At 40.2% G+C, this 17,494-nt stretch overlaps 1 protein-coding gene across 2 annotated transcripts in view; it reads right to left on the reverse strand.

The window, feature by feature from the left end:
* Positions 1-17,494, reverse strand: part of LOC146695500 (zinc finger matrin-type protein 4) — a 76,001-nt gene that overhangs the window by 20,730 nt on the left and 37,777 nt on the right. For both annotated transcript variants that reach the window (XM_085477721.1, XM_085477722.1), the window contains 2 exons: positions 9,412-9,589; positions 3,230-3,487 (listed from right to left, as the gene is read on the reverse strand). In XM_085477721.1, coding sequence (XP_085333847.1) covers positions 3,230-3,487; positions 9,412-9,589 — 436 coding nt within the window. The remainder of the gene's footprint in view (positions 1-3,229; positions 3,488-9,411; positions 9,590-17,494) is intronic.

A 17,494-nucleotide genomic window follows, 5' to 3' on the forward strand; every position in this document is an offset into this window, starting at 1 on the left:
AATTGGAGAGACCATCTGTTTCAGACAAAGAAAAAATTACCAGGCGCAGGAAACTATCTTTGTGAACTATTGCTTTTAAAAAAGGATTTCCAGATTCTCTTAGATTTTTCTAGTTTTCTAGTTTCTTCACTGTAAGCAACTAATAATTCTTAAAGGTAGCTTATTAAGATGGAGTTCATGGATTTTGGGATTATTGCCAGAGTCGTTCAGTAAAACTTTTGAAAGACACAATAATAATTATTATTGGTATAATTGATTTACCAATAGAAATGGGCAAAAGAAATGGAAACAGGAATGCATTTAGTGGTATCTTTCTCTTATCTCTAGTGTTTCATAGTCCAACATTTCACTTTATTTTCCTGTCTTTAACTGAGCTTTTGGTCGATAATAACTCCAGAGGGAAATACACAGGTCTTTAGCTGCTAAATGCTCCACTACATTCACTAGGGAGCTGCTTACTTCACATGATGTGTTGCTGGACAGGTAGTTGGTTTATCACTGGTGAGAACAGCTGCTTGCTGCTGCTAGAAATGACACCGTCGAGCGTGATGAGCCTAAAGAAAGATGTGCCAGTTGCACTGTTAAACAATAACAAGGAACTGAAAAAATGTTAAAATGCTGCACGCTGCCGAATCGAGCTGAGTGATAATTTTCCATGTTCTTCACTATGAGTCACTTTTCCACATAACACTATTATTTGAGCCCATTTTATCGGGTTAAATAAGACCTTTTGGGTACTTTTAACATAACTGAGGAAATATATCCTCAAAGAATACTTAAAAAAGCCTAAAAGTATATATTGGTTTTCGGTAAATTTACTGCTTTGTTAGATAAACTGTTTTTAATTCCCAGAGCGAGCTGGTATTCGGACCTACGGTGCTTACACTACATCTTAGTTATGTGTTTCTGCATGTAATTCTGATGTGTGACTGTGTCACAGTAAGTGGGAGAGGAGGTCAGCTCCGTCTCACAACTCTGGCACAGTCATCAATTACACACAATTTTCTCTCGGCTTTAGTGCTTCACCCTCTCTTGGGTCCTGCACACACACATACGCAGACACACTCTCCATTCCTAGACGCTTATCTCACTGCTTCTAATTCTCTTCGGAGTCTCCAGAGAGCAGAGACAATGCGCTGGCTCTGTCTTAAGGGGTTTCTCCCCCGTCATGATTTATGTAAAGACACAGCCGAGTCAGCTGGGCCCCATCCCTCGTCAGTAGCTACTCCCTTGTCCACCACTGTAATCCATCTCCAAGGATTTCGCCTGGCACCTAGCTGTGGAAAGTCACGACATTCTTGCTTGTGTCCCGTCTGTGCAATTAAACCAGAGAAATACATATAAAAAATAAGAACCTGCATGTGTTTAAATGTCAAGAGGTCTTATGATAAGTTTTGTTCATGGCCACAGGGGGATGAGACAACACAAGTAAAGGTCAATATCATCAATAGGACACAACAAGAAAACACAGTAGGCAGACTCTGTAGCCATAGTTTGGAGAGTAAGAGAATATTGGCGTGCAAATAATTCACCTGTGCCTTGTGGGGGAGATAATAAGGATGACAGATGAGACATGATGCCAGATTGGACGCCACAGTGGTTTACACAAACACACACATTTAGACACAACCTAACCAAAACAAAGACTGAGTATGGCAGAAGGAAGGGGGTGGGAAAGAGATAAAACGAACGTAAAGAGAAAACTATTCCACAAAGGGAAAATGAGGACGAAAGGACATAGATGAATCTGTGCTTGGCAGAAGCCAAATTCCTCCTTTCTCCTCCCCCTCCTGTGCGTATTTTGCTTAGTTCAGCTGCCACCTCCTGTTCGACCCTCCCACTGTGATTACACTTGATACACCTGTGACTTCACACCTTAAGTGGTGATAAAAAGCCAATCTGACGTGAGAATCTCGGACCAATGGAAATTCGTCTAACTCAAGAACAAACGAGTACAAACAATGGAGCTGCGCTGTAGTGAACAAAGCGTTCCAGACTAAAGGCCTTGGAACAAACACATGAATGACAGCCCGTATAATAAATCACGGCAACAGCAAGCTCACTTAGAAAACTTCGACCCGTTAAACGTCTCCTGTTCAAGGGCAGTTAAAAGATTTTGCAGTGCAGCCTTGCTCTTCAATGAGGACGATTGTCTGAAAAATAAACAAAATTCTAATTAAATTAAAAAAATGTTTTCCGTGGTTACATTATGAAATTTGGAGTCTGTGGGATCTGGGTCACAGTATGTGAATGGGGGATGATATCTAACATGACACCACTTAAAGCCTCTGAGCCAGTGTAGGCGGCGACATGACTCATGCTTTTAATATGATTGGCTTCTTGAGATGATGATTTGTGTCATGGCACCTGGAGCATGCAGCAAATAGCACTGCTACGGCTTCACAAGTGGATTTATGTTTGTCACAGGCTGTGTGCTGTGTGGTACGAGCATGCGTCAAACTTGTATGTGTGCGGTAGAGGTGTCGTGTGGCACTCATGAATGCATGTTGGACTCAGCTGAAGTAGGATAATGTTTGGTGATATTGGATGATATCACTCCTAAGAACCCGAGAAGCGAAAGTGGTTTCTGTGCCAAATGCTATTCATAATTCAATTAAAGTACCCATCTGTTAGAAATATTTGTGTGAGTGTTGGAATCATTGCCCCATTATCTCCACATTTACTTGTTTAATTTACTAATGTTTGACCATTTCATGTGCCATTTTGTGTGAATCATCACACACATAAATATGCATGCATGTAATGTGGTGGATTTCACCTGTTGAGCCTTCTCTGCTCTGCACTGCATTATCTCTTAAGTATGCTTTTTGCAATGTGCCAGGAGACTTCACATACAGCTTTTGACATATACTGTTGTGTTGTGACCCTCAGTGAGACAGATAGTTGACTTAAAGAAGAAGCTTTGGCTAATCCTTGCAAAAACACAGCCATGTCTTTATCCAAATGCATGTAAGCTGAGATCTCAACACTAAGTAGTGCTGATGGTGCTAAATTTATCAATGAATAACTGGTTTGCCTTACCTCAGTTTAACATATGATATGTACCCCCACACTGAAAGGCATATCAGCATTTCATGAATCCTCATTCACTGCTGCACATCTTGCAGCATCTTGCACTCCCACTTATCGTCTTTCCTCTGACAAAGTCGCAACACCCCTGCTGCCTTTCATTTGCCACTTTTGCTGGGATTGGGTCCAAGAGGCTGACCTGTGCTCTCTGTGGCATCCAGACTGCCTGCTAGCTGCTCCAGGAGGCGTGCCCTGGCTGCATTCCTGCGGTGTTTCTTGCCCTCGTAATGCTGCTGGGCCATCAGAGGGTTGTTGAACCAGGCTCCACACAGACAGCAATATTTCCCAGCCTCTCTCCCACCATTTCCACTGACCACCGCCATGGGCCAGGGTAGGGCAGGTGGAGGAGGGGGACACGACGCGGGGTCTGTGGGCAGTGGGGTGGAAGGGGAGGAATCTGGAAGCGGAAGTGAAAAGATAGCAGTTAGAGACAAGTCAAGGGTAAGATACTGTAGAAGGAAATGAGAACAGGAGAAGGAAAGGTAGAGTGAGGGAGGGAGGATATTAACATGAATTCAAATGCAAATCAAGCTCTAATGTGAAAATTACATGAAATGAAAATATTTTCATGAAACTCGTTAACATGAAAATTTGATGCATTTGCACAGATTCTCACGCACATACTCTTCGCAGACACATGAATTCTCAAATACATGCTTGAAAAACCAAATTTACATTTAAAAACTCCGTAATCAGATTGTACTCATCAAGGCTGAGAGCAAAGAGCAAATGGATTGCTGCGAGCCACATATGTGGAGCATAGATGAGGGCTGGAAGGAGGCCATCTGCACTCCGGGGTCCAGTCTGCAAGTGTTAGAGACTGGCTTCTGAACCTTCCTATTTTATCTTTTTTTTTTCAACCTGTACCATCTTTCCTCTCCTCTCTTCTGCAAGGGAATAAAAAAAAAAAAAAAAAAACAGAAACGGCAGATTTCCAGGTGACCTGCTACTCATGACATGGCACTGGTTACCATGGTGATTGCCCATTAATAGCCAACAGGCACGGACATGTCCACAGGACGGGGTTGTAGCTCTCACAGCGAAAACTGCGTACATGCGTGTGGCTACTCGTGTGTCTGTGTGTGAATGTGGGTGTTTGGGTGGCGGACACGCTTACAGCCACGCTTAAGAAAACGTGTGATGTCTTGTATATGTGTGCACGTGCATGTGTGTGTGTGTGTGAAAGAAGCTCCAGAATAAGCTGTTTGCATGTGTAAGGTACAGTATGTGTACCAAACAAATCATCCTGAGAAGGGATGGTAGGGAGGGGGTTATGTCCACAGCCAAATTGCGTGAGAAAGCTTACAGTGCCAGATGGCATGTCCAAATGTGCCGATTTGCCATCCACAATGTGTCAATGACTCTCGAGTTATACTGACTCTGAGTACACAGCCCCGATGCCGCACGTTTAGTTCACATTTTATATCACAAACAAAAGCCCACTCACACATGCTTTGAAGCTCAGATGAGTCATATCACTTCTTTCACAACAACCATCGTCTCACTGCTAACAAATGCCCGCATGAATCCTTGACCAGTGACCACGGGTGTGAGGTGGGTTCGTTTATGTGTCTTTTTTAGTGTGGGGGGCCTGCGCCGGATTGACTCCAGCCCTTTGAGCTGATTGGCTCCTCATACCTTGATGTGTCTTCAGGCTCTGTTCACATAGTTACTGTATCTATGGCTGTGTCTCTGTTCATCTCACCAACCACACCCACTCATATTCCCTTTGCTTGTGTTTGCCATCGTCTCACTTTCAAAACTCAACCCTGCAACTCTCTTACTGTCATTTTATTTTATTGCTCAAAGCTCAGAGGCGATTCCATCATCAAATCTCCGGTGTAGCATTCATGTGTGCTTGCGTGTGCCAGTGCGTAAATGATACTCCTCGGTTCTGACAGCTCTACGGAACTGCATGTGATGAGCAGCAACAGGGAGAGACCCTGTGATGTTTTTTCTCCTCTCTTTCCCTTGTTGCACCACCACTTCTCCTCTCCTGACTGTGATCTCTGCACAGTGGAGCAGAAATAAGTGTTTTTCACAGAGTGGGGCACAGGCAGTGTGCACGATAGTGTGTGTTCTGGAGGAAGAGGTGTTGGGTTGAAGTGTATGGGGATGTGATGCGCATCAGGGAGGGAGCGCAGGTACGATCTCTGCTCTCCACCGCTCAAAGGCTTCTCCAACACACACGGACTCTACTATTTCTAACCTCACTGTGTTGTATGTTTGTGGGAATATGCGTTAGTGTGTTTGTTAGTGTCCAAGTGTCCTGAGATGCAAGTGAATGCCATGAGTGCCTGCGCCAGTCATCCTGCCATTGTGTTTTTCTAATAATGATTGTGCGTGCATGTGTGTGTTTCTATGTCCATGTGTGCTCAAGCCTGTCAGCTTGGCTGTGCATCTTCTGTGGCGCGCTCATCTCGGAATGATCATGAAGGGTTCTTTTTGACTCTAATCTCTCCTGAAATCCTCTTCTTCTCTCCCAGGTCACTCTTTCTCTCTTCTTGTTCTCTTGTTTCTTTTCCTTCAGGTCCTACTGTCACAAAACGAAGCAAACTGCACGACAGTGCCTGTACAGAAGTGACACTTTTCCCAAAAGTAGGCCAGAGTTTAGCAAAAGTCACTCAGGGGCTTGATTATAACACTCCATTTTGTAGCAATTGTGCCTTTATAGCTGTGAGAGTTTCCCCTTTGAATCCAATTTGAATCACATTATGTAAAGCTCCCCTGGAGTCAACTTAGCAGCACAGACACTTAAAAACACACTAATCTTGAACAATCTTGTGCTTCAACAAAAAAAATATCAATCAGCAGATGTCTTGATTTGATAAAAAACACATTTTATTAATCAGGAGACTTTTATAAATTAATGTTTCTCTGTGTGCCTCATCTGCTAAGTTTTACTTCTTGGGCCTCTGGCATGTTGCCATTTTCAAACACATTTCCCCCTGAATCCCAGGCTAGTAGTTTTGACTGAACCATCACTAAAGCTCTCCAAATCCACTTCAGATAAAAAAAAATAAAGCCTTTGAAGTAAAAATAGTTCTCAGTTCAGTAAAACATGTCACAAAGAGGGGATGTATACGAGCAGAGGTGAGAGTCTATTTGACAACTGAGTTATGGTCTCTAGTGACGACAGGCTTTTTGTGTTAAGATCAGGAATGAGAACTTATAGATGCATAGCTTAGCATGGAAGAATAATAGATTGTGTTCTGTCTGTTATGTATTGCTGAATGATTGAAAGAATGAATGCTATACTGGTGCATCAAATAGTCTGGTTGAGATTTCATGATTGAAAGGAATTTTTAACATACCTTTTAAATGCTAAAGAGACAAAATGCCTAGTGTAGCGGTCTAAGAGCTTTAAATGTGTTATTTTATTAACCAGAATAAAGTTAACACTTCTGATTCAAGGTTCTAATCATCCATCCATCCGCTTATCCTTTTCAGGGTCGCGGGGGCCTATCCCAGCTGTCATAGGGCGAGAGGCGGGGACACCCTGGACAGGTCGCCAGGCCAACACACAGAGACAGACAACCATTCGCACTCACTTTCACACCTAGTGGCAATTTGGATAATCCAATTAACCTATCCCCACAAGTTGCATGTCTTTGGACAGTGGGAGGAAGCCAGAGTACCCGGAAAGAACCCACGCAAACACGGGGAGAACATGCAAACTCCACACAGAAAGACCCCGGCCTGATGGTGGAATTGAACTCAGGACCTTCTTGCTGTGTGGCAACAGTGCTAACCACCTTGCCATCGTGCTGCCCTAATCATCTGATTCTAATCATATGATGTAAAAAAGAATATAAGCCAAAAATTAATGATTCAAACTGTCAAATTTTGAAACATAGACATGTATAAGAGCCCACGTGGAGAGACAGCATCCTGTGAAGCTCACCATTGACAGCATTTAAAGTTGTTGCCACAAAAAACACCATCAGGACAGAACATGTTTTTGCACTGTGCTCACAGAGCTGGGCTTTTGGAACACCTCTGCACTCATCAGGATCACTTCTCTTACCAAATCAATCGATATCAGCATTGTATATTTTAAAGAGGGTTTTTGTAACCAACAGCAGTGTGCAAAAGCCTTGAGCTATCCCTTACTTCTTTATATTTTCCTAGGAAAATGGGGAAGAGGTGCAGTGTATTATTGAAATATGTGCAAACATAAATGCAAATAAGGCAAAAACTGAGTTTGGACTATTCTAACAAGCTTGTAAGTCAACATTTGGTATGATGACCTTTATTTTAAAACACAGCCTAAAGGCACGCTTTGTTGTAATTTCTTTAAGTAGTCTTCATGAATAGTTCTTGAGGATTGTTGAAGGACATCCAAAGATCTTCTTCGGATCTTGGCTGCGTTTTATTCTATTTGCTGTCAAGACGATCCCTCAGTGTTTCAACAATGTTGTGTGATGGGTTTGGGATCATTGCTAAGCTCAAAAATTGTTGTAATTTTCATGATGGTAATAGTAGATCAGATCCTGGCAGATTTGTTCTATATTAATAATGCCACCAAGTTTTGACAAGAACCCCAACCCCACTGGTGAAATGCAGCACCAAACAATGACAGAGCCTCCAGCATGATTTTAATCCATTTAAAATTTGGATTTATGACTACAAAAGACAACTTAACACTGATTTTCAGTCCAGTTCTACCTACTTTAATACCACAGCATTTTATCCTTGTTTTCCTTTCTAATAAATGCTTGTTGACAGTGAATATTAGATGGTTTAACTGAAGTGCCAAACACATCTCTCAGTTCCTCTGTCAGAGTTTTGCTTGATTTTTTTCCTGTTTCTTATGGACATGACTTGAGATATGATTCATCTGCATTAGATGGTTTCATACACTTCTTCTTTTGTTATTCAACTTGTCTAGTTTCCTTTGATTTTTTTTTGCCAAAATATGCCAACCTTTCAGAAAATAGCTATTTGGGAAGCATCTTGCTGGCGGTTTTTGAAAAAGAGTGCTAAGGAACAAACAGCAGACACAGCTCTGCTCTTGGTCACAAGTTGTTTTTGGTGGATCTCTGCTCTCTTTGCCTCATCCTCCATCTTTCTTTACTGTTGTTGATGAGAGACAAAGCCCCTTCCAGCAGTCAACAGACTACCAGCTACCAGCTAACAAGCTAGCTAGCTAACATCTCCTAGCTAACATGCTTCTGTCATGTGCTCATTGTTGCTATATTACTGTGCAAAACCCTTGAGCCAGTCCTTATTTCTTTCAAAGTTTTTCTGTGAAACATTGGCTGATTTTTCACTCATTTTCATAATGTTTTTGTTGTTTTCTGTTTTATTTTGTTATTTGATTGTTTAAGCTGACTCATTCAAGCATTAAAAAACTGCTGTGTGCTTAGTAAAAATGAAAGGAAAATAGTCTCTTTAGTCACTTTGGTATTAAAGGAACAGTTTAATGCTCTTTTTACTTTGCTGTCCGAAGCTCAAAGAATATTTGGACACTGCCTTGACTTCTTCTGCTGCTGTGACTGCTGTAACAGAAACAAAGCACTGTGACTGGTTTTTTAAACTTTTTGAGGCAAGCCAATATTTCAACGCAAAACAGCTTCTGTTGTTGGGCACATCTTTTTTTCGATTTTATTCTCAGTAATTTCACTTTTGGCAATCTATTTGCTGCATCTGGACCTCTGACATGTAATTTTCTTTTTTTGCAAGACTCGCCTGTCCACTACCATATGCCTTGCCCCTTTCCAACTATCAGACAACAAAAGTCCCTGCTGCGTGTGGTTCAAATCCAGCAAGCTTTTGAAATTGGCTGCGTTTCTGTCAGAATGGTTGTTTGGTTTCCAAGAGCCTCTTTATCTTGCCTGGCACTTTCTTAGCATTAGCAAACTTCTCACAGGTGATGCATTTGAATAGTGTTGACACCTCTGTAGCCAAGAGACATGCAGCTTTTGTGATAGTGTCTGCTGACAGTTTTTCTTTCTCATTTCTAAAAGTTGTGTGTCTTCTGCAGTGAGGTAGTTACTCAACACAAGAAAATGATGCGTTTTTTTCCCCTTATTAACTTCCTTGGTGTCATTCAGGGCCTTTGATGTATCACACACGGATAAATCCCACCATCCAGCAACTGCAAAATGAGACTGGAGTTCCCTTTATTTATAACTATAACTATGGCTGTCATAAAGTCTCACAACACACCAGGATTTGGCTCAAAGGCACACTAGCGTGCCTTACTACACCATTTGCAAACTGCTGCACAGCTTTAGTACGTTAAGTTAAATATCTGAGTTTAATCTTTATGTAAAAGTCTAACACAGGTCAATATAACAACTAGACTGTGTGCGATACCTGTGTTTGTGGGGTTGGCTATGGCTGTGGGTACACTGGGTGGCTCCCCCAGCACCAGGCGGACTCTCTTGGCATGGGTTTTGCCCTGGTAGTGGGACTGTGCCACAATTGCAGAGGTGAAGAACATGTTACACAGGGTACAGCACTTGTTCCTGTCCACTTCTGTCTCTGCACAGTCCTATAGCAGAAACAGAGGAAGAGAAATGGTAAAAGAAAGTGTCAGAGGGGTGAAGAGAGGTGTTGAGAGAGAAAAATAAATCAAAGTACAAGAGAGTATAGCGAGTGGAGAGGTGTAGGCTGATGACGAAGGGAATGGTGTGAAAAAAGGCAGGGAGAGGTAAAAGTGAGAAAAAGAAGAGAGACGGGGGGGATGGAAAGATGTAGACTTTACACTGACCTCACTGGGCTTTTTCTCTCTCACTTCCTCTCACACACACATACACACACACACACGTGCACACATGAAGGCAAAGAGAGGACTAATCAAATATTCATCTGTCTCTCTGGGCTGAGATTGTGGCTTCGGCCTTTCACCGCAGCTGGTTCATTACTAATGATGAGGGAGAGTTGCTCCCTACGGAAGAGAGAGAATACAAACAAAAAGACCAACCAACCACCTGATTGACACAAACATGCAACCACACACACACACACACACACACACATTCTTTCATCCATCATGAAGTATACTGATTTGCGGTTAGGCAATAAACATTTGCCTAACCCCAGTCTTGCCCTAAATCTAACCTAGCCTCAACCTTAAACCAATCCACACAGAGGGACTATGACGATACATTTATGTACTCACAGGATGAGTAATACATGCACGCATGTACTTTACTTTGAGCCTTGTCCTGAACACTCAGAAACACTTTAAAGCCTACTAGAATGTGCAACATATCACACATATGACATATGCTGCAAATAACTGTCAATGTCAGTCTTTGTGGTATCTCTCTCTCTCTCTCTATCTATCTATCGATACATATTTTAACAGGGACATAGAACAGGGACAGGTCAGAGTAATATCTGATATTCCAGAAACAGAGACACTGTCATTAGAAGTCTTTATGGTTTATATATATATACTACTACACCCAGCACGCCCCTGCGGGCGGTTTATCCTTCAAGCTCGGGTCCTCTACCAGAGGCCTGGGAGCTTGAGGGTCCTGCGCAGTATCTTAGCTGTTCCCAGGACTGCGCTCTTCTGGACAGAGATCTCCGATGTTGTTCCTGGGATCTGCTGGAGCCACTCGCCTAGCTTGGGAGTCACCGCACCTAGTGCTCCGATTACCACGGGGACCACCGTTACCTTCACCCTCCACATCCTCTCGAGCTCTTCTCTGAGCCCTTGGTATTTCTCCAGCTTCTCGTGTTCCTTCTTCCTGATATTGCTGTCATTCGGAACCGCTACATCGATCACTACGGCCGTCTTCTTCTGTTTGTCTACCACCACTATGTCCGGTTGGTTAGCCACCACCATTTTGTCCGTCTGTATCTGGAAGTCCCACAGGATCTTAGCTCGGTCATTCTCCACCACCCTTGGGGGCATCTCCCATTTTGACCTCGGGACTTCCAGATTATACTCGGCACAGATGTTCCTGTACACTATGCCGGCCACTTGGTTATGGCGTTCCATGTATGCCTTGCCTGCTAGCATCTTGCACCCTGCTGTTATGTGCTGGATTGTCTCTGGGGCATCTTTACACAGCCTGCACCTGGGGTCTTGCCTGGTGTGATAGACCCCAGCCTCTATGGATCTTGTGCTCAGAGCTTGTTCTTGTGCTGCCATGATTAGTGCCTCTGTGCTGTCTTTCAGCCCAGCTTTGTCCAGCCACTGGTAGGATTTCTGGATATCAGTCACCTCCTCTATCTGCCGGTGGTACATACCGTGAAGGGGCCTGTCCTTCCATGATGGTTCCTCGTCTCCCTCCTCTTTCTTGGGTTTCTGCTGCCTGAGGTATTCACTGAGCACTCGGTCAGTTGGGGCCATCTTCCCAATGTATTCTTGGATGTTCGTTGTCTCATCCTGGACTGTGGTGCTGACACTCACCAGTCCCCGGCCCCCTTCCATGCGCTTAGCGTACAGCCTCAGGGTGCTGGACTTGGGGTGAAACCCTCCATGCATGGTAAGGAGCTTTCTTGTCTTTATGTCAGTGGCTTCTATCTCCTCCTTTGGCCAGCCTATTACCCCAGCAGGGTACCTGATCACGGGCAGGGCGTACGTGTTGATGGCCCAGATCTTGTTGTTACCATTCAGCTGACTCCTGAGGACTTGCCTGACCCTCTGCAGGTACTTGGTGGTTGCAACTTTTCTAGCGGCCTCTTCATGGTTCCCATTCACCTGCGGGATCCCCAAGTACTTCTACCTGTCCTCTATGTCTGCAATGTTGCCTTCTGGTAGTTCAATCCCCTCAGTTCTGACTAACTTCCCTCTCTTTGTTACCATCCGACTACACTTCTCCAGTACACTATATATATATATCTATATATATATATATATATATATATATATCTATCCATCCATTCGCTTCCGCTTATCCTTTTCAGGGTCGCGGGGGGCGCTGGAGCCTATCCCAGCTGTCATAGGGCAAGAGGCGGGGTACACCCTGGACAGGTCGCCAGTCTGTCGCAGGGCTAACACACAGGGACAGACAACCATTTGCACTCACATTCATTCGAACATTCACACCTAGTGACAATTTGGATTAATCAATTAACCTATCCCCACAAGCTGCATGTCTTTGGACGGTGGGAGGAAGCCGGAGTACCCGGAGGGAACCCACGCAAACACGGGGAGAACATGCAAACTCCACACAGAAAGACCCCGGCCTGATGGTGGAATTGAACTCAGGACCTTCTTGCTGTGCGGCAACAGTGCTAACCACCGTGCCACCGTGCTGCCCATATCTATCTATCTATCTATCTATCTATCTATCTATCTTTGATTTGATTTGATTTTATTGATTAGCATTCAAATTCAAATCTCAGTGAAAACAGTGAGAAAAAAAAAAAAAAACAGTGAAAACAGAACAAAAATCTACCATAAAGAAAGAAAGCATGAGACAAGGCTAATCAAAAGGTATTGGCTGAAGCATTTGCTTATTACGCCAACCCTTTTCACAAAATATCTTTTTGTATGCAGCTCCTGTACACAGGGCTTGAAGAAAATAATAAAACAAAGCAAAAACCAAACAAAACAAACAAACAAACAAACAAACAAACAAACAAACAAAACAAAGAAAAAAAAAACTTTCCACCTTAGATAAGTAACTACATCAAAGTAAAGAATCAAGAGGTTGTTGTTTTTTTTCTCCTTTTTGTTCTTTTCATTCTTGATATATATATATTTCTAATACTCTATTTTTAAACATGTTTTTAAACAAGGAAAATGAACTACACCTTTTTACAAAAAAGAGCTATAAGAATTATAAACCAATCAAACTATATAGAACCAACTAACATTTTGTTTATTAATCTGAATACCCTGAAATTTTATGATTTAGTTGAATATAAAATGGCACAGATAATGTATAAAGCACAAAATAACTTGCTTTGCCCCAGTACTCAGAAGCTGTTCAAAGTCAGAGAGAGTCAATATGACTTAAGGGGAACAGATTTCTTTAAGAAAAACAAGATGAGGACAAATATAAAGCAGAGATGTGTTTCTGTTAGAGGAGTTAACCTGTGGAATAGTTATGACAGTGATTTAAAAAGGTGTAGTTCATTTTCCTTGTTTAAAAACATGTTTAAAAATAGAGTATTAGAAAAATATATATATCAAGAATGAAAAGAACAAAAAGGAGAAAAAAAACAACAACCTCTTGATTCTTTACTTTGATGTAGTTACTTATCTAAGGTGGAAAGTTTTTTTTTCTTTGTTTTGTTTGTTTGTTTGTTTGTTTTGTTTGGTTTTTGCTTTGTTTTATTATTTTCTTCAAGCCCTGTGTACAGGAGCTGCATACAAAAAGATATTTTGTGAAAAGGGTTGGCGTAATAAGCAAATGCTTCAGCCAATACCTTTTGATTAGCCTTGTCTCATGCTTTCTCTCTTTATGGTAGATTTTTGTTCTGTTTTCACTGTTTTTTTTTTTTTTTCTCATTGTTTTCACTGAGATTTGAATTTGAATGCTAATCAATAAAATCAAATCAAATCAAATCAAATCACTGTCATAACTATTCCACAGGTTAACTCCTCTAACAGAAACACATCTCTGCTTTATATTTGTCCTCATCTTGTTTTTCTTAAAGAAATCTGTTCCCCTTAAGTCATATTGACTCTCTCTGACTTTGAACAGCTTCTGAGTACTGGGGCAAAGCAAGTTATTTTGTGCTTTATACATTATCTGTGCCATTTTATATTCAACTAAATCATAAAATTTCAGGGTATTCAGATTAATAAACAAAATGTTAGTTGGTTCTATATAGTTTGATTGGTTTATAATTCTTATAGCTCTTTTTTGTAACTTGAAAATATGAAGAGTGTTCGTTTTATATGCATTACCCCATATCTCCAGACAGTAAGTCATATATGGAAGCAACAGAGAACAATAAAGTGTGTATAATGATTTTTTGTTCAGGACATGCTTTGTTTTATAGAGAATAGCAATGGTTTTTGACATTTTTGTTTTCACGTGGTTTATATGAGACTTCCAACTCAGCTTATCATCAATTATCACTCCAAGAAATTTATTTTCGTACACTCTTTCAATTTCAATTCCATTAACCCTTATTTTAGATACATTTTTCACTTGTCTAGTGCCAAAAAGAATCAATTTTGTTTTCTTTATATTTAATGATAACTTATTTACATCAAACCAGTTTTTTAATATATTTAACTCCTTTTCCGCTGTAGTCAGAAGCTGTTCTAAGTTTTTACCTGAGCAGTACAGAGTCGTATCATCAGCAAACAATACACATTTTAACAGTTTGGAAACACTACATATGTCATTTATATATAATATAAATAATTTAGGGCCCAGCACAGAGCCCTGAGGAACACCACAAGTTACCTTCAACTGCTTAGATTTTACATTATTGAATTCGACATATTGATATCTTTCATCCAGGTAACTTTTCATCCACTTGTATGCTATCCCTCTTATGCCATATCTCTCTAGTTTATTTATTAATATAGAATGATCAATTGTATCAAACGCCTTTTTTAAGTCTATAAAAACACCAACAGTATATTCCTTATTATCTATTGCATTAGATATCCCTTCAACAAGTTCCATCACTGCCATTGAAGTGGACTTTTTTACTCTAAAGCCATATTGGTTATCACTTAGGAGATTATGCTTCTCAATATATTTATCAAGTCTATTAACAAATAACTTTTCTAAAATTTTTGAGAACTGTGGGAGTAGTGATATTGGCCTATAATTGGTAAACTGACATCTCTCTCCGTTTTTATGGATTGGAATAACTTTTGCTATTTTCATTTGTGAGGGAAACACACCAGTTTGAAAGGACAGATTACAAATGTATGCGAAAGGTTGCACTATATATTCTATAATACTTTTAACTAATATCATGTCAATACCAAAACAGTCAGTGGACTTTTTATTTTTAAATGTCTTCACAATGTTAATTATTTCTCTATGAGTTACAGCACCAATAAACATGGAGGACACATTCTGAGTAATATGTTTATTTAGGTCGTTATTATTTCTTGACTCTGGAATTTCTTTTGCTAAATTAAAGCCAACATTTACAAAGAAATCATTAAATTCATTTGCAATGTCTTTAGTTTTATCAAACACAATATCTTTATCTTTTTTAAAATAATCTGGATAATTCTTATTTTTTGAGCCCTTTTTGATTAGACTGTTTAATATCCTCCATGTTTCTTGTGTGTTACTTCTACTTTGCTCCAATAATTTGTGGTAATATTCTTTCTTACTTGTTCTTATAATATTTACTAATCTATTTTTATATAACTTGTACTTTATTTCAGCATCTTTTGTCCTCTGTTTTATGAATCTCTTATATAGATTATTTTTCTTTTTACATGCATCTTCTATCCCCTTTGTGATCCATGGCTTATTTGATCTGTGATGCTTTCTAGTGATTTTCATTAAAGGACAATGTTTTTCATATAGTGAAATTACAGTTGATAAGAATGCATCATATGCACTATTTGAATCTTCATTTGCAAAAACCTCATTCCAATTGTGTTCCTTTAAGTCCACCTGGAGGGCAGCAATGGCTCTTGTTGTTCTATGTCGTATCATATCAAATATTTGATTCTTTTGTTTAGTTTTAATCCCAAAATAATTTTGAAAAATTGCAAAAACAGGAAGATGATCGCTTATATCAGTTATAAGAAGTCCACCTACTATTTCATGGTCAATTTTATTTGTGAATATATTATCTATCAATGTAGCTGTATCAATTGTTATTCTACTTGGTTTTATAATTACAGGGAAAAGGGAGTTACTATACATTGTATTTATGAAATCTGTTGTTTTCTGATGTCCATTTGGGTTTAGCAAATCTATATTAAAATCACCACAAATTATTTGCACTTTTTTATCATTTAGGTTGCTAAACATAGCAGCAAGTTTTTCATTGAATATCTCAAGGCATGAACCTGGTGTCCTATAGATGCAACTTATAATTATATTGTTAGCTTTTTCAACATGAATTTCAATAGTGACACTGTCACGATCCTGGGTCTTATGACCCAGTGTTTTGAGTTTTAGTTCATTTTGATGTTTTAGTTTATGTAAGCCCTTCAGGTTCCTAAGTTCATTTGTTATCATGCTTAAGTGTTTCTAGTTCTTATTATTTCCCCCTCGTGTTTCCAACTATGGTAAATCTCCCCTGCTTTTCATGTGTTTCATGTCTGTGTCTTACATTGTGAAGTTTGGGTTGTCATGTCTACGTCTCATTATGTTTCCTGTTTTATTGTGAAGAGGTCTGGTGTTTCTGTGTTCATCGTGTTCAGTTTTACTCTTCCCCTGTGGCGTTGTTATGTTCATGTTGATCTACTGTGCCTTTCTGTTCCATGTTTCAGATCCCTATGTTCTGTCTCCCCCAGTCTGTTAAGTCCACATGTCTTGAGTTCCGTCAGTGTGTTTCCTGTTTTACTTTCAGTCTGTTCTATGTTAATGTTTCTAGTTTTGCTTCCCTTGCCTCGTCCTGCTTAATTACTCTCAGCTGTGCTCTCCTCCTGTGGCTCATTCCCCCTCGTTATCCCTCAGTGTATTTAAGCCCCATGTTTCTCTTTGTCAGTGTTGCGTCCTCCATCATAGCTGTGTGATTTTTCCCTGTGGCTCCTTGTGCTTTAGTTTTTCCCAGTTTAGTTTATTTTGTATTGTTTTTCGTGTCCCACTCCACGCCAGCAATAAAGCTGTGTTTTTTGAGTTTAACTTTTGACTCTGTGAGTTTGCGTTTGGGTCCTTCTCCTGCCTGCCACACAGCCGAACTGTGACAGACACATTCCAATATGTTATCTATGGTGCTTGACATGCATTCAATCAGACTACATTTCAAAACTTTATCTACATATAAAGCAACACCACCTCCTTTTTTATTCACCCTGTTCATTGTAAATAATTCGTATCCTTCCAGTCCCATTTCACTAACTTTCTCATTATCGAGCCATGTTTCTGATATTGCAATTATATTAAACTTTTTTAACTTACTTAAACATTCTGTAATTTTAGAAATTTTTTTATACAGGCTTCTACTATTGAAATGTATGACCGACAATGCATTTGCCATTTTAATATTCACATTGAATTGGTCATCTGTATAGTACTCACAAGTATTATTGGTGTTATTGTAGAAGTGGGTATCTGGGTCAATGCTACTTTCAGGGTCATTCATGTTGTGCTCTGCATAGTTAAACGTTTTGAAGTTCGTTTTCTCAGCGTGTGTGGCAAAATAACCACCTTGACAGTCCTTTTCATAATCAAAGTCTTCCTCTTCAATATCTCCGAATGGAAACCTATAATCTGTGTCCAAACTTGTCATTTATGTGTTTTTGTTGTTGTTGTTTCCATTCTTTTTGAGCCATAAGGCCAGAAATACTTTCCATACCCATTGTTCATTATCCAATTGTCACTTTTCCAAT

Source organism: Copadichromis virginalis, linkage group LG13, assembly GCF_057382275.1.
Source record: "Copadichromis virginalis isolate Kocher_CV1m ecotype Utaka linkage group LG13, C_Virginalis_male_GT1.1, whole genome shotgun sequence".
Classification (NCBI taxonomy): Eukaryota; Metazoa; Chordata; class Actinopteri; order Cichliformes; family Cichlidae; genus Copadichromis; species Copadichromis virginalis.